This window comes from Lepisosteus platostomus, chromosome 7 (genome assembly GCF_059453375.1).
Source record: "Lepisosteus platostomus isolate fLepPlt1 chromosome 7, fLepPlt1.hap1, whole genome shotgun sequence".
NCBI classification, from domain to species: Eukaryota; Metazoa; Chordata; class Actinopteri; order Semionotiformes; family Lepisosteidae; genus Lepisosteus; species Lepisosteus platostomus.
The window spans coordinates 64,261,334-64,281,955 of NC_142617.1; the positions used below are offsets into that span (position 1 = coordinate 64,261,334).

The following is a 20,622-nucleotide window of genomic DNA, read 5'->3' on the forward strand; positions in this document are numbered from 1 at the left end:
TCTGCCACCGGCTGCAGAAGAGCCGTGCCTGTGTGCACGTAGCAAGCTGACCTTTGATACCCGTGCATGTGGCAGAAAAGGGCGAGGCTACCTGGTACCTGCTGAAAGGAAGTTAACATCCATTGAGCAGAGAATTACGAGCACAAACACTGTCCGCACAAGGGGAAAAGCACACCGAGGAACCCCACTAATCCCACTGAAAGACTTCTCTTGCAAATACTAATGAAGATTTCATTTTATTTGATAAACAATAACATTGTGCCCTTTGCAAATTTATTTGACATTAAATAACACCCACACAGGTTCATTTGAAATGGCCCTCAAAAATGCTGATTTTGAACATATAAAAAAAACTGACAAACACCTTTATTTTCGCATAAAAAGCTCGGAATCCCAGATTTACTTGACAAGAATTTAAAGGGTCTGTTTGGATTGTCACATACCTTTGAAACAGTTGGTTTAAATATCACACAAATCTCCTCCAGAAGTGCCACTTAAAAAAAAACAACTTTGACACGACAGGACTTACAGATGCAAATTCCTTATCTCCACTCCATACAAAGTACAAACATTCCATCAAAATATGACAAACATTAACAATTCTCATTTTTTGATAACATTTTAACTTTATAAAATCACAATTTTGTCATGATCACTTTCCCCACCTATGAAAGGTTACTATTCATGTCACAGACAGCTCATGATGAAGTGTAACCAAATCATACAGGACAACAAACAGTTCTTTGATTTTTTGTGATTGTACGTTTTCTGAACAAGGAGGGCAAAAGTAGCACGGATGATCTCAAATGGACAGTTATGGATTCCTTACCACATGCAAAATCTGTCTATTAAACTGTCTTCCAACCAAGTTTAATACTTTCAGATCTGACAGTCAAACATGTCTCACAGATGCCTGCTGTATTTCCAGTATATTGAAAAAGACGTTTAATCAATTCAGGGCCGTCACAGCTCTCTCCACTGCAAAGCAAACGCCTGATCGCTCTTTATTTAAAATGATTGCACCAACCTTCAAAAAGAAGGTTAACGAACCAAATAAAGTCATACTACTGCAAGGAAAAATTCTAAATATAAAAGCTTCTAAAAACTGAAGCACTTGTGTTCTTGGAACCTAGAGAGTGGAGCCATTTAGACAGAAATACACATCAAGGTAACAGCCTCTTCCTGCTGTAGCTCCTGCCTGCAGCCTTGCAGGAGGCTCCCTTGTCGAAAGGAGACAGTTCCTGTTCCTCAGCCCCTCTCTTCTGAGCACGAGTCTCAAGCTCGGACTCACCTGTGAAAACAAGTCGCACCTTCATCGTCACCTGAGCCCAGGGAAAAAAAAGATGCACTTGTTCTTACCACGTACATAACAAAAGCTACTGTGGTGTAAAAAGAATTTTACTCGGGTGAAGGAACAATGCAGCCCATCAGACAGAATGAAACAGTTTATTAAGACTCCAAGAACATGTTTGTCCTATAATAGTAAATAGAAACAGACAATCCACAAGATACTACCAACACTGTAGTGATTCCATGACGTTTTAACATTTTAACAGGTTGTTAAATTCCTGTCTGCAACTCCTGGAGAGTCGGAGTGTCTGCAGGTTTTCAAGGTTTCTTTCAAGCAGGTTCTTCAAACCTGAAGAGCTGGGAGACGCTGTTGCATTGGTCCAATTAAGACAACAACCACCTGGAGGAATGAAGACCTGCAGACAGAACGGCTAACCAGGAGAATGATCAGATACCCCTATTTTAACACCTCCAAAACTATACTTATAAAACAGAAGAACGCCCAGAGCCACACACACTGCCACTTTTAGACTCTAGGAAACTCACCCCTTGCATCGCTCTTCTTGTTAGAGGAAGGGGTCTTGCCTTTGTACAACAGAGGCGACTGGGTCAGAGCCAAAAGCCCGCTTGCTGACACTGGCTTCCTCGCTTTAGAGCTTGGGGGCGTCATTGCTGAAAGGAAGCACATGGAATAAACCTTAATGAGATCAGACGAGACAGCAGACACATGTAAAGCAAAAAAATGTGGTGACTTCTGGTCAGGAAACCTACATGGAGCGTGTTAATTGCACATTGCTAGTAACATTTTCCATTAATACACTAACAAGCCATTACATACACTAATGATAAAATAAACCTAAGCCTGTTTAAATGCTAATCACAACAAAGTTCTGGTTTTACAACAGTGAGTCCTATTTTTTTCTTCCTAATTCAGTCAACTAAAGGGTGTCTATAAAAGCTAAGCATTGCTATGGAAAATCTCATTAAAAATTACCTGAGAAATCAGAGCCCTCCTGCATGAAATGTGGTTTATCACCCGTGAAAGGCTCGATACCTCCCCAGTTACTGAAGAGACCTTCTAGAATATCCGAGTCCTCTGACTGGCTCAGGACAGGTTTCTTCACTTTCTTATGCGTCTCCTCCTTTTCGGGGGTAAAGGCCTCACTGCTGCCTCTCTTTCTGGACCTCAAACCCAGCATCTCTCTGCTGGACAAGATTTCGCCTTCCTGGCCTTTCACAAGCAGCAGGCCCTGGGCAGGGCCCCCAGCTTCCAGCTCCAGATCCTCCAATAACTTCATGTCCTCGGGCTCCTCTGTCACGGGATCCTCCTTAATGCACTTCTCCCTGCCTGCAGTCACCCCAGATCCAGCCCTCTTCCTGCGCGGCCAGCTGTTGAGGTTCTCTGGGGTTGACCTCCCCCTGCTCTGAGGGGAGGGGGTCCAGGAGGCGAGTTCCCCGGCCTCCAATGGCGAAGGTGTGCTGGCTGGGTGCCGGGTTGGGGTGCAAGATTGACAAATGTAAGTCTGAACCCCTTTCCCCGGGGTGGTCTTGGCGGGTGTTCCATGCGTGCAGAGCGCTGGGGAGACATAGCCTGTGTCTTTGTGTCTGGAGCAGCAGGGCAGCGGACTTTCCGTCCCCGGGCACTGGCGATTGGCCCCCCTCAGGCTGGCCTCGGCCCCAGCCTCCCTGGCGCTGAAGGAGTCTGTCCGCTTGAACTTGAGCTTGGGCAGCCCCGAGGCCTGCATTTCCAGCTCCACCTCGTAAGAGGCGGCGCTGGGGCTCGCGGGCTTGCGCCGCTGGCCGGACCTCCGGGAGCCCTGGGGCGTCGAGAACTTGGGGGCGCCCTCGGGGCTCCCAAGTCGTGCCGCCGCCTCCCTCTGCTGGCGATCTGGGGTCCAGCGGAAACCATAGCTGGGTCTGGAAGCGGAGGTGGGAAGGTGTGGCTGTTCGGACTTGAACTCAACCACCTCGGAGGATCTGGAAGGCTTTCTAGCATAGGAAATATTCATTTTGATACCTCCCGATAGCTCCGTTTTCATAACTGTGGCCTCCGAGATGTCGATGCTCTCCTCTTCCGTCGTGGCAAAAGACCCGGATGTGCCCGTACTGGCTTGGGAAGAGTCAAGCCACACAGGATAGGAATGCTGACCTGGGTCTGCCTGTGACGACTGTGACAACGGTGTACAAATAGAACCCTTCTGCTCATGCTCCAGACTATCACACTTTACAGCCACCTTTGGCTTCAGTGCACTTATGTCATCGCTGTCGCTAGTCGGCTGCAAGCACTCACGCGATTTCGATCTCGAGAGCTGTTTGCTTTTCCCTCGAGTCAACCTGCCCTGTTGAGTGACAGACTGACATTTAAGAGGAGAGCTGGGCAAAATATTTTCTGACATCTTGCAGGGAGTTTGGTTGTTTGCCTCTACTCTGCTTTCAGAATCACAACCTGACAAATGGAAGGCACTCTTCTTTGGGGTAGTTCTAGTCTTTACATGAGTCACAGCTTCCATTTCAAACCACCGATCGGGGCTCCCTCTTGAACATGCGAAATGCTGGGCTGCTGAAAGAAGATTTTTGGGTGGCGTCTTTGTGGAAGAAGCAGGCAGGAAGGAAATGCCAGGAACTATTGCTTTTCCTGCTATTTGCATGGTACAGGCTTCAAAATCCTCAGATGAACCTGGTAAGTCCTCTTGAGAATTTATAAACCTCGAGCCATCTTTTCTCCGAGAGCTCACTGGCCTCAAGACCCTTTCTGAGGTTCTATGAATGTCTTGCTTCTGCGGGGTTTTCATACTTTCTTCAAAGACATCCAGCTGGTGGCCGACGGAAGGTCCTGACAAAACTGTACTTTTAGGGGAATTTCCTTTTCTTTGGCTGCTTTGCTTTTGAGGAGTTCTTGACAAGCCTTTGGATGTGTCTCGCACGTTAGGGCTCTTCTGTGGGCTGCTGAATCTTTTAGGGGTTTTTAATAATCTTGGGGAGCTTCGTGTTGGATGGCAGGGAGACTCGGGTACCTTAAAGGGCACATTCACCCCGTCTTGGACTCTGATCTTTCGAGGAGAAGGTGACCAGCTGACACTCAGGGACTTTCTTGGCGTTCTGGAGGGACTTCTGGAGGGAAGCGTTCTTGCTGGCGAGATTGCATCTGCAACGCTCTTAACTGGCGTCTTCAACTTTGTACCATAAGGACTGTTTTTCTGAGGAGTGGCCATCACCAGACTCCTCCTCACTGGAGACCTGAAAGGACTACCCCGTAATTTCCTTCCAGTTTCCTCGGACTCCAACACCACGACTGGACTCTTCCTGGGAGTGTGGCCAGAAGCCTTTGCAAAGGTACGTGGAGACTTCCTGGGTGTCCTGCCACTACTCGCTGCCTTGCATTGTTTCTGAAGAGGTTTCCTTGGAGTCCTACTTTGAGTTTTCCCAGGAGTTTTTGGTTGACTCTGGGGGAAAAAAAAAGCTCAATTAACACTACTTTTAAGGGAAAGAAAAGTCTCCTAGTACTGCATCCAAGCAACAATGGCAGTAAAGTGGGCAATTACCTCAAAACCTTCTGATTCCCCGGACTCTAGAATCTCCATTCCAGCACTCCTTCTCTCCCTGGATCTCAAGGATGAAGTGCAGCCAGGAGATTGCACTGCCCCAAACAGCAGTCGCACTGGAGACCTAACTGTATGGACGTCTACAATGTCTGTAATAAGAAATCAAGAGAATTCCTACTACCATACTCAGTGGCACAAGACAGACAGGATGCATTTCAAAATGTTATTTTAACACTGAAGATGTAGGAAGTAAGGTGCTGATCTTGCATATCTGATATGCAAGGACATCATAGGGTGGGTGAATGCCTGCTCACCTGCTTTGCTCTCGCTGAGCTGGGAAGAGGAATGAATTCGCTCCAGGTTCCGGGAGCGAGGCTGGGAGCTGGAGTAAAAGGAGCTGGAATGTCTTCTACTTAAAGTAAGCCTGTTAATCCTTGGGCTCCTCCTCAAGTTTGCCACTGTCATCAAGAACCAGAAGAAAAATAATGTTGTAAGTCATTTATGAGCTATTATTTTCTAAAGACCCGCAGTGAATGATAAATAACAGTATAATTTCCACAAACTCGTGTTCTTATCTTATCAAGACCTGACTCACCACTTGCTGGTTTAACAGGGGACTCCTCCACAATGCACACATCAGCAGTGTCCAATTTTCTGAGTTACAGAATACACAGAATGTGATTTTCGGTTAACACAAACATCCTGCCACTTAGCACAAAGTAGAAAAACACAAGCCTTAGGACTAAAATATTTTTTTTCTAAAATAACTTTGCAAACATCTGCACTGATAAAGACTGTGCCTGACACAAACCGATAAGGCCAATTTGTAAATCACTTGTTGTTTATTCCCAATCATAAAAAAGGTTCTTAATCAGGGAGGGAACTAGGACTTTTTTGTCAGCTATAAAATGGCAATCACAGAGTAAATAACACTACCTATAGTGCATATAGGCATACAGATTGAGTACTGGAAATGAATGTATTATGAAAGATATATGAAAATAAAGGATGTCGCCGAAAGAAACAATGGACAAGAATACAAAATAAAAGTACTTTATAATACCAATACACTGAAATTGCAATTGAATACTTTACATTGCGAAATAATGCAGTAGGCAGCATCTGTATTTCACTTCAGTCCTCTATTGCTACACTCTTTCTATAAAATCCTTTGCAATTTAATTTTATCATTCATTCATCTTGGTGAAAGCTAACCCAGATACACCAACCTCTCAAGACACACTAGCTTAAGATTTATCTTCATTTAATTTTCCTACAGTCTGTAGATTTTCCTGGAACGTATATTTCCTTTTGATGTCATTTTTCATCTCACTTCAAAATACCAGCACCAGCTTTGTGTCACGTCAAGAACAACATTATGTTGAACACAGTCAATCCAGTACTGTATTTATTACAGCAGGTCCGTGGAGTCCCTACAGTGGGAGCAGGGGGATGCACTGAAGTCATTTAGGGATCTCTAAACTGTATTAAACAAGGGATCCCCTTTTATCACTGTGCTGATGCAATGAAACAATCCAGAATACATGAAAAACCTTTACAGTTTAACTCACCTTCCTTTCATCTGTCTGTGAAGCAAACGATTGGACACCTGCTTGTGAAGTGGGGTCTCGGTCACTTTCTTGGTCAGTAATGTGCGATTATCTAAAACTGGAGAGAGTACAATATTCTCAGGCTGACACAAATGGTCCTAACAATTCAATAAGTAGCAATTCCCTGAGCTGTTCGCCACAGAGACTGCACCTAAAATGGCAGGTTCTGAAAAGTGAGGACTGGATGCCTGTGTATGCTTTGTCTGTTTTATCATCTAATCCAGTGGTTCTCAAACTGTGAAACGCCGCCAGCCGGTACAGTACGCCATATGACCCTGGAACTTTGTTGTGTGCGCTGAGAAATCGGGTTGGGTTTTCATATTTTCTATATTAATACGTGTCGAATACGCAGCCTACATACTACGGTACAGCGCGCGCCAATACTTGAGTGAACACAGAGCTACAATTTAATTCTATTCCATTCTATAGGAATGCGTGCTACGAACGCAAGTGACCAATTGTATTAAAAAACGTTATCTCCAGCAAATAGGGAGGTAGGAGAATGTGCGTGATCTTGGAATAATGCCAATGTTGTAAACACAGGAATGCATAGAAATGCCTGCTACAAATGAAAGCGGACAATTGTATTTTAAAAAAGCTATCTCCAGCAAATAGGGAGGTAGGAGAATGTGTGATTTTGGAACAATGTCAAAGTTGTAAACACAGGAGTGCATAGAAATGCGTGCTACGAACGCTGGCAATCTTGTGAGCACAGGAAAGCGTGACAGATCACAGAAAAATATTTAAGAACTGTTCTAGGTTAATTTGAGAAAAATACACCAAGCGTTTCTGTGTTTCACTCCCATGCCCATGAAATAACTTCTTTTAACTTCTGAGACGGACTCCTGAAACGGAAATGGGGAAAAATGCAAGCTTGCAGATTGCTAAAGCAGGTAAGTCCCACACTATTTTTGAAGAACCTTATTTACCGTTGGCAAAAGAGCTGACACGTATTATGTGTGGAGAAAAGGCTGCTAAACAGCTCTACCTGCTGCCCCCTCTGAAAGACACAGCCACTCATAGAATTATTGAAATGGCGGATGATGTCAAAAGTACGCTGATAGAGCTGTTAAGATGAGCAGATGCTTTTCACTGCAATTAGATGAGTCTGTACATGTTGTCGATTTGGCCAATTTGCTCGTTTATGGTAGATACAAGTTTGAGGGCATGTCCCATGAGGACTTTCTGTTCTGTAAGCCGCTACCAACAGGAACTACAGGAGAGCACATACTTCAGCTTCTGAATGAATTTATAAAGGAGAGTGGAATCGACTGGATAAAATGCGTCGGAGTTTGTGCAGACGGTGCTAGAGCGATGACAAGCCGACACAGCGGTGTAGTTGCACGAATTAGAGAGGTTGCGCCAGATATGAACTGCAGCAACCACCGCGGGGCCTGGGCCGTCAAGAAAATGCCTGACGATTTAAAATCTGTTAAGACTCTGTTGTGAATTGTATCAAGGCTTGAAAAATGATTTCACATCTGCTTTGCTCGACCAAACAGGCTCACCCCTTTCACTGAAATGGTGCTTTTTTATTGTTTATTTTTAAGTGCTGTTGTTCCTGTTGTAATTCTGTAAAGCGCTTGGAGAAGCCACGTTTAAAGGTGCAATATCAAATAAAGTTTTTATTATTATGTGTGTGTGTGAGAGTGTGTGTGCACGTGTGCTCATGTTGGTCACTGAGACTTTCTGGGGTTCCTATGAGAAGATGACTTGTAGGTGGTACTTGGATGCTTTGGTATGATCAGGGGTGGTACTTGGTCCAAAAAATTTGAGAACCACTGATCGAATACGTACAAGGAGATTTAAATTAATTTCTCACCCATCTCTTTTGAGCGTTTGTTCCTTGATCCTTCCACAGCAGAGACAGACTGGCTTCGGGGCATTCTGGCTCTCTTTGTGGGAGAAAGCGTTTCCTGATTAAAGAGGTTTCTTCTGACCTTTGTCACTTCTGCAAATCAATAAAAACAAATCAAAATGCATTCGTTTTTCCCACAGCCGTGTTGTGAAACAGTTTTGTATTGTCTAGATTGGGTTAGCAGGAAACAGTGCGGAACAACGCTTCCCAGGCAATTTTAAAGCAGCAATATTTCAAATGAAGAACACCATTGGACTTGACACATTTTTCTCTCTTACCTTGCACTACCTCTTTAGGAGGTGGTGGCTGTGCTTGGCAAATCTGTTCCACTGAGAGACAAGACTTGGAACTTTCCTGCAAAATAGCGAGAAGAAATTAAGATGCACTAAAAACACAATACCAGCCAGCTTATTCAGTTATCCGATCAATAAAATGATTCATGCAATCATTTACTAGGAATGATTTACATCAGGGAGTTATATCGACTGAGGTTTTCAGAATAAGACATCATGAAGTTGAGAAATTAAAGCATACCCTTCTCATGGACTTCCTGGGCATTTCAATTTGGCGGAAACTCTGAGATGCGTCACTCATGCTTTGTGTTCTGGTGAGCACACCGCTCCTAAAAATATACAATATAAGCAGGGAGAATTGTGCTGCAGAATGCCAGTCATGTATTAGTTTTACACTTAAGTTGAACCCTATTTAGAGCAAAACGACAAACCGGTACAGAGCAAAGTCCTTTAGCACTGTTAAAAGGATGTGAGTCAGACATGATAATATGATTCATGCAACAATTCAGAGTGTAACCATTCTTAACTCTTCTAAAGCTTCTGGACATTTCAGGCTGGCTGTGCACTTTGCCTATCATCTGCAGTACAGGATTCATTTTGAAATGGTATACTTCAAGGGACTAGCAAACAATCAAAGGTGCTGTCAGTAAAATACATGGTTTTATAGATGCTTTGGGGTAAAAAGGTAAATTTAAACACTAATCCCCTCTTATCCCCCTTCAGCTCTGTTCTGCTACTGCCCCCTGCAGGCTAACAGCTGCCATACCTCTTTTTCTTGGCCAATCGGTTGCGCAGGTCCTCCAGCTGCCCCGCCCCATTGGAGGCAGAGCTGGGCACCCCCGAGAGCTGGGAAGTGGCTGGAGAGATGCTCTCCTGGGCCATCGACTCGTCACTGAAGAAATCAGTGGGCAGAACTGCCATGAGTCTCTCGGGGAGCTGTGTCCCCAGACTGTAGTACATGTCCCCCAGGACACCAGGAATACTTGACATGTACCTAGAGCAAGAGAAGACTCCTTAATGGGTTTCACAGTGGAGTGGCCATTGCTACGTCTTTTTTTATTGGATTTTTGTCAACGCAAAAGTAACATCCGGTACGTACACTGCAAGAACTTCATCTTCAAGGAATTTGGTAAGGTAAGCTGGATCCTTCGTTAAGGATAGTATTCGTAGCACATCAGTCACCTGCAAATACAGTACAACATTTTATTTTAAGTTATTTACACTGGCCACACCATAGTCTGGAAAATGAAATTTTGAATCCAATTTCCAAACACCAAATCAGCCAATACGGACGGCTCTACTGCTGCAGTGCAGGATTCATTTTGAAATAGAATACATCAAGGGCTCACACCCCCTAGTGGTGGCGCAGCAGTAAAACATATGGTATTAGAGAAGCTTTGGTGTACAAAAGGAAATCCACCAAGATAAAAAAAACAATCCAACAAAGAGAGAATACGCCACACATTTTCAAGGGGAGGTAACACAGATTGCGTTGTAAGTACACCTACCTCCTCCACCAGCTGCTCAAGGCGCACTGAGTCAGACAGCAGGGTAGGGAACTGCTTGCACATCTCTAATCGCAGAAGCACCTGCATCTGGCACCTGTTTAATACAGCTCTGTTAGAGCCCCGTGTCATTTCATACACCCACAAACACCAAGCGGTGCCTGGGGATGAGTTTCTTTGACTGGTTTCTCGAGCTCTGAGATTAGACCAAGCTCAGCAAAAGGAATCAGGCACCGGGAACGAGAACATCACGTAATATCTTTCACACACAAGAGGGGGCCAGCTGGAGCTTTCATGGCTGATCTATCTCCACCGTTTCCTAAGACCACCTGCAGTTGGAGAATGAATCTTCTATGACAGGGGCTTCAAACTCCGCTCCTAGAGGGTCTGGTGTCTTTCGGGTGTTGTTTTATCCAAGCTCTCAGTTACATAGCGGGTCTAATTATTTAATTGTAATAATTCGAACCTGGCTCCCAAGTGTTTTATAGGTGGCTGTACTGTTAATTAAGCCAATATGTTGAGAAACCGTCTGAAAATAAAGAAAATTCCTACACATTTTTAAGTCAGAAATAATTAGGTGAATTGTTTTATTGACAACCCTAGTTGCAACAAAATCTAAATCAATGTTGACAATCGTATTGCCTAATTACTGATTCCATTGCATGTAATAGAAATAAGACTTTATAATTACTTGGTTCAGTTTTCTCAGCCCATTGACAGATGGTAACCTTACTGTACAAGTAATGAATACAAACAAAGCCTCAATGCAATAAACAATTTCAAGCTTCAGTAAACCACCTTAGTCCTCTACACATCACCCAAACAAGTATAGAATATGCACATTTTAAAAAGACTTAACAGGAAAAAAATGGGGACTAATACTCACTCTCTAATCTTTGCCTCAATATCTTGGGTGTTTCCGTACTGCTCTCGGATGGTCTTACTAGACTTTAAAAGGTTCTTCTGGACAAACTGTGTACAATTTGCCTGCAACGATAGAAAATTCCTTCTTACATTTCAGTCTTACATCTTATTTCAGAAACTACATTTTCTTTGAAAAAAGTAAAGGCAAGTGCTCTGATATCTTGGTCTTTTGAACCAGATTGCCCTGGAACAGCAAACCTCACCCCTGGTCCTAAATGCCCCCAGCTCTGTATAAATTAGAGGGAACTCAAACCTCTCAAGAACTGAAGTTGGAGATAGCTGCATTCAAGAATATGGAATCGGTTGTTGACCTAAGTCATTAAGATCTAGAATGTAGTAGAAACACAAATTTCTGTGGCTTCCCAGGAGGAGGAGTGAACACCAGTGTTCAGCATGTGCTAGCAAGAAAATTACTCTCCAGTTCTGTTCTGGACATGACGTCTTACAAGCCACCCTAAAACACCTACTTCTAAAGACAGGGATCTTAAAGCTATTGCTAGTTACTGACAAAATAAGAAAAAAAAAAACATGCCCGATTACAAAAACACTGGGTGGGCTGACTATATATGCTTCAATGACTTCTAAATTAACACTTTACCTCTCAAATTATCACATTCAAATTAGATACTGATACTTAAATGCTTAAAACCTTCTGGGCTAGAGGTCTCCTCACGACCTTTACAGATCAGACATGAGAAACCCCACAAGCAAGTAGACCAATATAAAAACATGGGAAGGGCTGGAGATAATCAATAGTTATTCTCTCAGACACAATTGTCACCCCACCTCCGAGTCTTGACCTGTGGGTTTCAGGAAGCTCTTGATGAGAGTGAGCAGGTTCTGGACCTGAGTGACCAAGGAAGAGCCTTCTTCACTGACAGCCTTCTGGTAGCTCTCTTTGAGGTGGCACAGGAGCTCCTCTTCGGTTTTGAAATCTAGAAATGAAAGACGGAACAAGAACCAGGTTTGACAAAGAGCCTTCCAGAACCGGTCGCTTTTCTGCCCCGGGGAGGGGGGTCCCCCAGAGGGACACGTACGTGCAGATCTGTGGCTGGCCCGGCTCCGCTCCCCACTGCGCCTCTTCCCTGGCTTGGCCGCCCCTCTCTCGCTGGCCTGGGGCCCCTCCGCCTGGCTCTGCTGGGCCCTCACGTTGAGCCATGCCACGTTCAGCATCTGGAGCGAGCGGCTCATGGTCTTCATCTTCTGCCTCACCGGGGTGGGCGGCGCGCCACCTACAGGGACACGCGGAAAACACGACCAAAAAAAATAAAACAACAATATCAGCTTAGAACAAGTTATAAGTTCCATGATCTCAGAGGCTTTGCCCCGTCTCCTTTTTTCCCCCAGCGGCAGCCAAAAGAAAAAAAGATCAAAAGCTATTGTGTATTACACTGAACTGAAAAAAAGAGTAAGGAAATTGATTTTTTTTTAATTTAAATTGGCATAGTAGAGCAAACGTTTCGTGCTCGTGATGTTGAAACATTGATCCCTGTCCAGTCTGAAGTCTTCTTCCATACATACAGTGGCAAAGTGAACAAATTAGAGGAAGAGTAATCTAAACCTTGCAAAAACCATACTGCATGCTGTCTTTTTTCTGTTTTAATGTAACACATTAGAAGTTAACCAATTTATTTTTTATTGATTTTAATATCAGATGTACCAAGTCCAGATACCAATTTTAAAGGTGGTATATACTAATGTAAACGATTTTCCAAATTCCTTTGAGAGTTATGACAGCTATATTACATATTGCTCAATAACAATCATTTCCTTCATGGGGTCTCCATTTTTGGATTCGTTTCCATTTAGGCATTAATGGGATATGAAAACTAGCCATTCATGACCGGCATCGTTACGTGTGGGCACCACTCAAGCTCTGCTCCTACCTCTGCTGCCTTTTCGTTTGGCCGAGTCCTCGGTCGTCTCTCCCTGGTAGAGCTCCGACAGGCAGCCCATCAGCTCCAGCTCTGCGGTCGAGCTCCCCCCGGCTCCCTGCTCCACTTCATCAGGGACAGCATGCAGCAGTCTTTAAGAACACACGAAACACCACCGGGAAAAACAGTGTTACTAAATATGATTTTATTTCTGTAAACCTGGGTGGTTAGGGCCTCTCGGTGGCTCATCCAGTAACAGTGCTCATTTTGAGTGCAGGCTGAGCCCTGCTCTCCAGACACAGGACAAGGCACGCCAGGCTGCAGGGGGTTGTGGTGTTCGGGTGTGCTGAATTTGGTGAGCAGAACCCAGTAAGCTTATGAACTCAACTCTCAAGTGATTCAAATTATATATATGGATGCTAGGCCTCCAGATGACAAGAACTACTGAAAATGGTGAAAACAGTCATTTTTCTTTTTATTGCAAGCACATAGAGACTTCACATCTGTTTCTTAGGGAACACAAAAGTGCTACAATTCTTGTTTTAAGCTCTTTTACTATCATTTGGCAAGACTGTGCATTTAATGCTGCACAACTGACCCGCAAGGCAGCCATGAGCTTGCAACACTGTCACCAGAGCCACATTACTCCATTTACTGTTGCTAACTTTCTTAGTCATGTGGTAGCCGGTAATGTGTTGACTGGAGAATAGCAGTTCACAGTTCTCTTAACTGTCCACGTCCAAGGACAGTACAAGTGGACTGAAGGCAATGAATGACGACCTAACCGAAATTGCAAAGAAAACAGGAAGTTCTCAAATTTCCCAAAACAAAAAATAATGACCGTCTGAAGAGTCATGTGGTATACAGCTGCACTGTTAACATATCACAAGACACAACAAATCATTTCAAGACATTTCACATTAACGTAGAATTCAGAAAACGGAGATACCTTAGTGACTCCACCAAGTTGGAGGTGACCCCTGCCTGGTCGGACAGAGGGAACCAGCCCTCAACAAGACCTGCCGCAGGTACGCTGGAGCAGGACAGCTCCTGTTGTGCCCATTCGGGAACACCACCGCCCTCTTCTTCTGCACAACAGGAAGGCAAGAAACACAAAAGCGTTCACTTTTAAAATAGCAGAATGAGATAAAAATCTTTCAAGAAAGATCCCACAGATCAATGAACCATTTTTTATATCGCCATGTACTCGTTGGAGCCATGCTTTTGTCTACTGAGATCATGCCCCAACACGTCTATTGGTCTTTCAGTTTGAAGGAATCTAGGCTTGTTAGGAGTTAACAATTAAGCCCTCAAAAACTGTTTCACTGTTTTGTGGATTCCTAGCTGGCTTCAGTTCCTTCAAGGTCTTTTGAGTGGAGGTGTAACTCGTGTATCCTATGCATGATCCCATAACATTAAAGAGAACAGAGCTCTTAGCTAATCAAGGGTCATCATTAATTGCCCAAAGCTGACCTAGATTTTTTACATTGTTAACACCCTATATAACCGTCACTGACCAAAAATGTATGTTTTTCTATGAACATTTTGCTCATCTTGAGGAATAAAAGCTTATTGCTGTGAAAGGCCAGCATCTGTCCTCCTTTCTTCATTGCAACACAAATCTCCAGCTTGGTTTACGAGAGGTGTGTAGTTTTAGGAGAAAATGGTCTCATAAGTTAAAGAAGAAGTGCTCACCAGGGCATCCCTCGGCCCTGTCCTCCACGAAGTCGTACACCTGGTTCAGGACACTGGCCACGATGTCGGGCAGCTCGGAGGAGGGCTCAGTGGCCCCCTGGAGCACAAGGCCTTGGGCTGAAGCCAGCTGAGGCTGGAGGACGGTGAGCAGACCCGTGGAGGCCGAGAGAGGGGACAACACTGCCGTGCAGGGGGGGCCCTGGTCACTCCCTTCTACCTCCGCAAACTGGGATAGACAAGGATCAAGCAGTGCCTCTACAACATGACGGTGGAACTTAACATCTGAGTCCTTATACAGCAAGGAACATGTGCTTAATAAAGTAAGGTAACAGCTGGGGATTCACTGCCAAACATGCCCAACAAAAACAACATCAAAAAAATCTTTCACATGCTGGTGCCTTGTAAGAAAACAAGCCAAATAACAAAAACATGTTGTGCAACAAACATACTTGAAAGACGTGAAAATGCATTTACTCAGGAGACCATGACACCTTCTCACGTTAACTACCTGAATATATTTTGAGTTTTGTTCCCCCCACAACAGATATCGACACACACATGCTTCTTTCCAGGCATGATATTTGGGGAACGTTTCCTCTTTGCGGTGTAATAATTCACCAAGCGAGTGCTCACCATGTGAAGAGCCTGTGAAGAAAGTTCGTTCAGAAGCTGGAGGAACAGAGACTCGGCAGCCGTCTCTGCAGGGTCCCGGGAGTCGTGCAACACCCAGCCCTCCAAGCTCAGCCCCCCCAGGGCCGGAGCGCTCCACTCCGACAGAACTCCGTGAAGCGTGATGTTCACCGAGCTGGGCAGCACCCTCTGCCTGAGGGACATGGGCTCCAGGGAGACAGCACAGGACTTGCTCTCCTTTCCTGTTCATTGCATGCAAAACACACATGAAATGAGGATGCATAGCTCTGGCATTCACTGCCAATTGCAAGATGCAGAGCAGAAAGGCTCCCAATGCACAGCAGTTCAAGCCATTGCGGGTTTTATAAGTTGCAAGACATGTGAAGCACAGCTTAGACCACAGTGGGGAAAAAATAAATGGTTCTGATGGGTAAGTAACAGGAACTTTACATCCATTCCTAAGCCAAAAAGACTCAATAAAATCATGATCACCTTGGAGTAGCAAAACCCCAAAGAAAAATATGTACAGCAGTCATACAAGGATGCAGTTCTCATTTACCTTACATTGATCTCCATCTTTCCCTCTGCTGGGGTGTCAGACTCTCACCTAGCATGAGTTACTTGTTATTTAAGCTGATTAAAGAGTCGGAGGCTCAGTACCTGCTCCCCACTGCAGCACTCCAGTCTGGCTGGGAAAGGCAACCCGGTATAGCTGCTCTGAAGACAGAAGGCAGCTGAGGCTGGAGTCCAGAGGGAAGAGGGCTTCTCTTCCTCCGCGGGCGAGAGGCCGCTCGTGATCCCAGCTCTGTCCCGGTCCTCCGAGGCCGCTCTTCCCGGGCTCCGACAGCCACAGCAGAGCATCCAAGGGCAGGACGCTCCCGCCGACCTGTCTCAGCACCTCCGACACCAACTCGCAGCCAGTGTGGTCGGCAGGCCTGCACACCTGCAAGTACACAGAGGAGCACTCGGCACGTCTCACTGGCTGTCACAGATCTGCTGTCCCGTGTGTTTCCTGACCTGTACTATTGTGCGACGGTCATTATTGATCTTTTACTATATCATTATGTAATGTGCCTACGGTGTGGTGTGGTCTATTGCACTATACACACCACAAGAGAACAGCGCGAAGGAGAATCCCAATGCACATGTACGGGTGGCAAATAAACTCCTCTCTCTCAAAAGGCTGAATTCCACCCAGTTAAGAACATTAGAATTATATTATAGAATCAATCCGACCAAAAGGTGACATTGAAGAGCTGTTTCGCTAAGTAAACGGGTAGTTTGACAACTCTTGGAAATTAAAGCGACTTACGTGGGAGTTGACTGTTGCATCCACCCAGTGAAGGACGACTTTATTCTGGGCGACCATCTCCTGGAGAGCCCTGGGCAGGATGCGCTCTGCCAGCTCTTTGCGAGGCTCTCCGCAGGCCCCCGGGCGCGTCAGGAACTCTTCCACCTCCCCCCGGGAGCGCGGACAGGCGGAGACGAAGAACAAAATATTTTGACTCTTCCCCGACAGGTCCTCCTCTGCCAAAGTGAGGTGTGGGGTCATTTTACTTTCAGCCCGGAGCCGTCTTCTGGGACGCAACGCTATCTTGGTCGGGGAGGTAATATCTGGTCTGTCCCACTGGAAATCCAGTAAAGTCTCTTTCAATACTGTGTGGACAGATCGGACCGGGTTTATGAGCGAGTTACCCGGGGCCGCTGCCGTATTTCTAATCCTTTTCTCCTCGAGTTTCTCCTGAAATTCCCCTTCAAAATCCTCGAAAGTCTTGTCCCGAAGTTCTTTGAAGTCGGAAGCCCTGGATACGATACATCGGCCTCCGTGAACGTCGTAAAATTTATAGCCCCATCGGACTTTCTCAAAACCGAATCTGCAGCCGAAATAGAGGAGGATTTTCAGCACGCCCTGTTTCAGAAGATGCGGTCTGATATGAACGCCACCATCGCCAGACCTATTATTTCCCCGATCGGAAATGTCAATCACGAATACCAAATTAAAGGAAACCATGACTCCCGGTTGCTTTTCTCGTTTCGTAAAGAAGTGACAAACAAGGATCTGTACCGCCTGGTAGATTCAATTTTTATCACCTACATAACAGCGCACAACGTCTTTCGCCCGCTAGTCGATCACTGCTGAGGGCTGGCTTGACATACATGGTTTTTTTTCAGCCAATTGGTTCAGTTACTATCAAAAGCTTTACAAAATCTACAAACGTAACCATAACACGTATGCAAGGAGATGAATGCCAAGCAAGTGATAACATTTAAACCAGGCTGGTGTCAAAATACTATCTTACACACAACGCGGTAACTCAAATTCGCCCTAACCCTATTTTTGCAATCCGTAATCTCTCTAAAATACCTTCTCGCACACCAAAAACTCAGATTATCCTTCAATACAAAAAGAAAAACATATAACACTTTCACCCATAGTCGCCATCTTTGCCCTATGGTTACTCAACTCAAACTCTTGGCGCTCCGGACTCAACCGCCCGCCCACTCTACTCCCATAGGCCACAATCTGAAAATTCACCTTTCTCATTGGACCACAATCGACAGAAGGCGGGCTTAACACAACTAAATGGCCCATAGACCGTCTCTGATATGACGAAGTCCAGAATAAAGAGCTGTGATTGGTGTACCGTAGAGAGTGTCACTATCTCGGTTGCTGATTGGCGGAATTGTGCAGAACGGCATGAAATTCCACCCACTGGCACACATTTCCGAAGTTTAAAATTTTAAAGAGATTGCTGGGGGATGAGACGTCATGCTTTCGATGAAGTGTGAAAATAAAATGTTAATAAGTGTTGTGTTTGAGACCGTAATTAATGCCCACGGAATCAAATATTTATGATTTTCGAAAAGGGGGTGATTTAATACTTTACCCGAAACGTGATTTATTAGCATTGCCCAAATTACATAAATTGTCATCTTTATTGAAATGTCGCTAATGCAGTATAAAAGTTTCGTAGGCTTTATTAATAAAAATGGAAAGTATGAAATAATACTTTTGTCATATTGCTGTTTTTGTAATACGACGATCCTTTGGACAACGTTTCGGATTCAAGCACATTGTGGGCAATGACTGACAATGTATCATTTATAGGGAAATGGCGATTGTAATTATTGATATTGTATATATAATTCTAATTAGAATATTTTTTTTAGATAGATACTTTATTGATCCCGTGAGGGAAATTGCAGTGCAACAGCAGTTTAGCACAGACAACACAGAAATTTGTTTAATTTGAATCTTATATTTTAAATATTTTTAAAAATAACTTCGAAACTGTAATTTTATTTTGGCATTATGTTTACCAATAAAGGTCTTCTTAAAAACCAGAAAGGAGGTATCACTTTATTCATCTGCAAGATAAAAGGCTTTGTTAAAAAAAAACATGCAAACACCATACTGTGTGAATGTATGTGCACTTTGATCTATACCCACCTGAATGTGATTAGTGTTTAACCCAAGATTGCCTCAGGTGGAATTAACTCTTTATCTGGAACGGTAATTCCCGTTCTACTTTGAGACGTCGTTTAGCTGGTCATTACTTTTTCGTTTCCTGCGAATTTTCTTTTTATTTTGAAAACATGGACACTGTGATACCAACACTGTAAAGGCAAGTATGTCGTTTAAACATGCCTGTTTTGTCAAGCATTTTAAATTCATGTGTAATGCTGAGCTATGTACGTCATTAATTTTTTAAATGGCACTGGGTTCAAATATATTTCCTGAGAAGGTAATACGATTCGTTTTAAGGTGCTCGAATCAACCAGCTGCTTAAATCATGAAACATTGTTGCACTTAACTTTTAAGGTACTGTGTTCATGGAGGTATATAGGAATGTCGTATATACCTAGAGTTATTAAAAGAAGTAGGTTGTTATACTATCGTAACAAGTAATAGGTTTATTCCATGCTGAAAAAAAGAAGAGAGAAAAAACCCCACGTTTCGGCCGTGGAGCCTTCTTCAGGTGTATCTGTTTAAACTGTTCTATAATATATTACAGTGAATAATCTTTCACTTGTAATTTACGGTAGTCCAAAATGTAAGCTTTAACGGATCGATGAAACTATTACTTTCCCTTTTAGTGATTCTAATTTGAGTAAGAAGGTATTTGTTATCGGTGCATACGTAACACCGTAGAAGTAGGAGTCAACAAGAAGAGGTGAACTTTAAGGAATCCTTCTCTGGAACAAACATGCAAGACCGGACTGAGGTTTTCGTGCTAGGAAGCAAAATAAACAAGATGGCCGTGCACACAGCTAATGCAGTACTTTTCAATAATTGACTAGTCTAAAATGAAATCCTGTAAATCGGATTAATATGTATCTGCACAATGCTGCACGAATTGTGCAGAAGCAGTGACTACAGGATTTCGTGTCCCGTTACGGCTGGGATACGCAACTTTCGGCTCTCTCCAATATGTTCAGTTCCAGAATTTTACTACAGCCAGATCCTTCGTGTCTGATCTACAAGGATCGATATTGCAATTAAAGTGCTGTCTGCACAAAAATTCAGAGCTCAGTTTATTTGTCACACGCTCAAGTGCGATTAATTGCTTATTTGCATGTATGCTCCATACAAAGACATCAAGGAAATGTCAATTTAGACACAAATCAACAACAAATAATAACACTCAACTTGAAACTCATTTTTTTTCGTCAACGAGTAATGTGAAAAAAAAAACATCAGTCTGAGATAGTAGTAGACGCAGAATTCAATAATCTGACCGTTTGCGGTAAGAGACTGTCTCTGAATCTGGAGGTACATGCCTTAATGCTCTTGTAACGCTTACCGGGGAGCAGGGCAGGGAAAAGCGAGAGCAGGAAGATTGATAGGGTCATTTCTATATCGCTGAAAAAAAGGCACAATAAAGATGATTGATGCAAAACTCAGGCCTGCCTTCCAGCAGATATGGTTATGACATTGAATGCCACATTACATTTACACCATAGGACAGGGAGGTGTGTCTTCTGATTTCCTATTTCTCTTTAAAGCAGCCCCCTTAGTGCTGTGCGAAACTGATAAATTAGTTCAATTAAGCCAATGATGAGGTCATTCAGTTGGAACCTGTAGAAAAGTCAAACCTAATGTAGACCACTGCAAAATATTACCTCCAGGTAAAAGCAACTACAGGGTAATAAGTTCTCCTGCATTGAAGCTCTGAAGCCCTGGACTGGAGTTTGCATGTTCTCCCTGTATTTGTGGGGGTTTTCTCTGTGTGCTCCTCCTTCCTCGTATGCTGAGGTTCAACTGGCTCTTCTAGAGGGGTTGTATCACACTGACCAGCATGATGTACCAGTACTAGTTACATGATGTACAACAAATTTAAATGAACATGGCGAGAAAAAGGCCTGCTCTCGTTTGTATAAGCGACTTTATTGAAAATAA

At 44.0% G+C, this 20,622-nt stretch overlaps 2 protein-coding genes across 3 annotated transcripts in view; one reads left to right on the top strand and one right to left on the bottom strand.

Moving 5' to 3' along the window:
• Window positions 1–217: 217 nt before the first annotated feature.
• ticrr (TopBP1-interacting, checkpoint, and replication regulator) lies at window positions 218–17,690 on the bottom strand. 2 transcript variants are annotated; one of them, XM_088641785.1, is made up of 22 exons: window positions 16,534–17,690; window positions 15,882–16,164; window positions 15,225–15,463; window positions 14,592–14,817; window positions 13,846–13,984; window positions 12,909–13,048; window positions 12,060–12,254; window positions 11,809–11,957; window positions 10,985–11,085; window positions 10,102–10,195; window positions 9,693–9,775; window positions 9,360–9,587; window positions 8,835–8,922; window positions 8,579–8,654; window positions 8,265–8,393; window positions 6,404–6,500; window positions 5,428–5,486; window positions 5,147–5,290; window positions 4,833–4,981; window positions 2,285–4,733; window positions 1,837–1,962; window positions 218–1,291 (listed from the first exon to the last, which is right to left on the bottom strand). In XM_088641785.1, exons 1-22 carry the CDS (start codon window positions 17,230–17,232, stop codon window positions 1,164–1,166), a joined length of 6,021 nt encoding a protein of 2,006 aa, XP_088497911.1. In that variant the 5' UTR covers window positions 17,233–17,690; the 3' UTR covers window positions 218–1,163. The 2 variants fall into 2 exon arrangements, with proteins under 2 accessions (XP_088497911.1, XP_088497912.1); XM_088641786.1 differs by having other exon boundaries at window positions 218–1,322.
• A 1,041-nt stretch (window positions 17,691–18,731) lies between these two features.
• Window positions 18,732–20,622, top strand: part of LOC148659493 (furin-1-like) — a 107,301-nt gene continuing 105,410 nt past the window's right edge. Inside the window, exon 1 of the mRNA XM_088641792.1 lies at window positions 18,732–18,847. The gene's annotated coding sequence lies outside the window, so the exon portion shown is untranslated. The remainder of the gene's footprint in view (window positions 18,848–20,622) is intronic.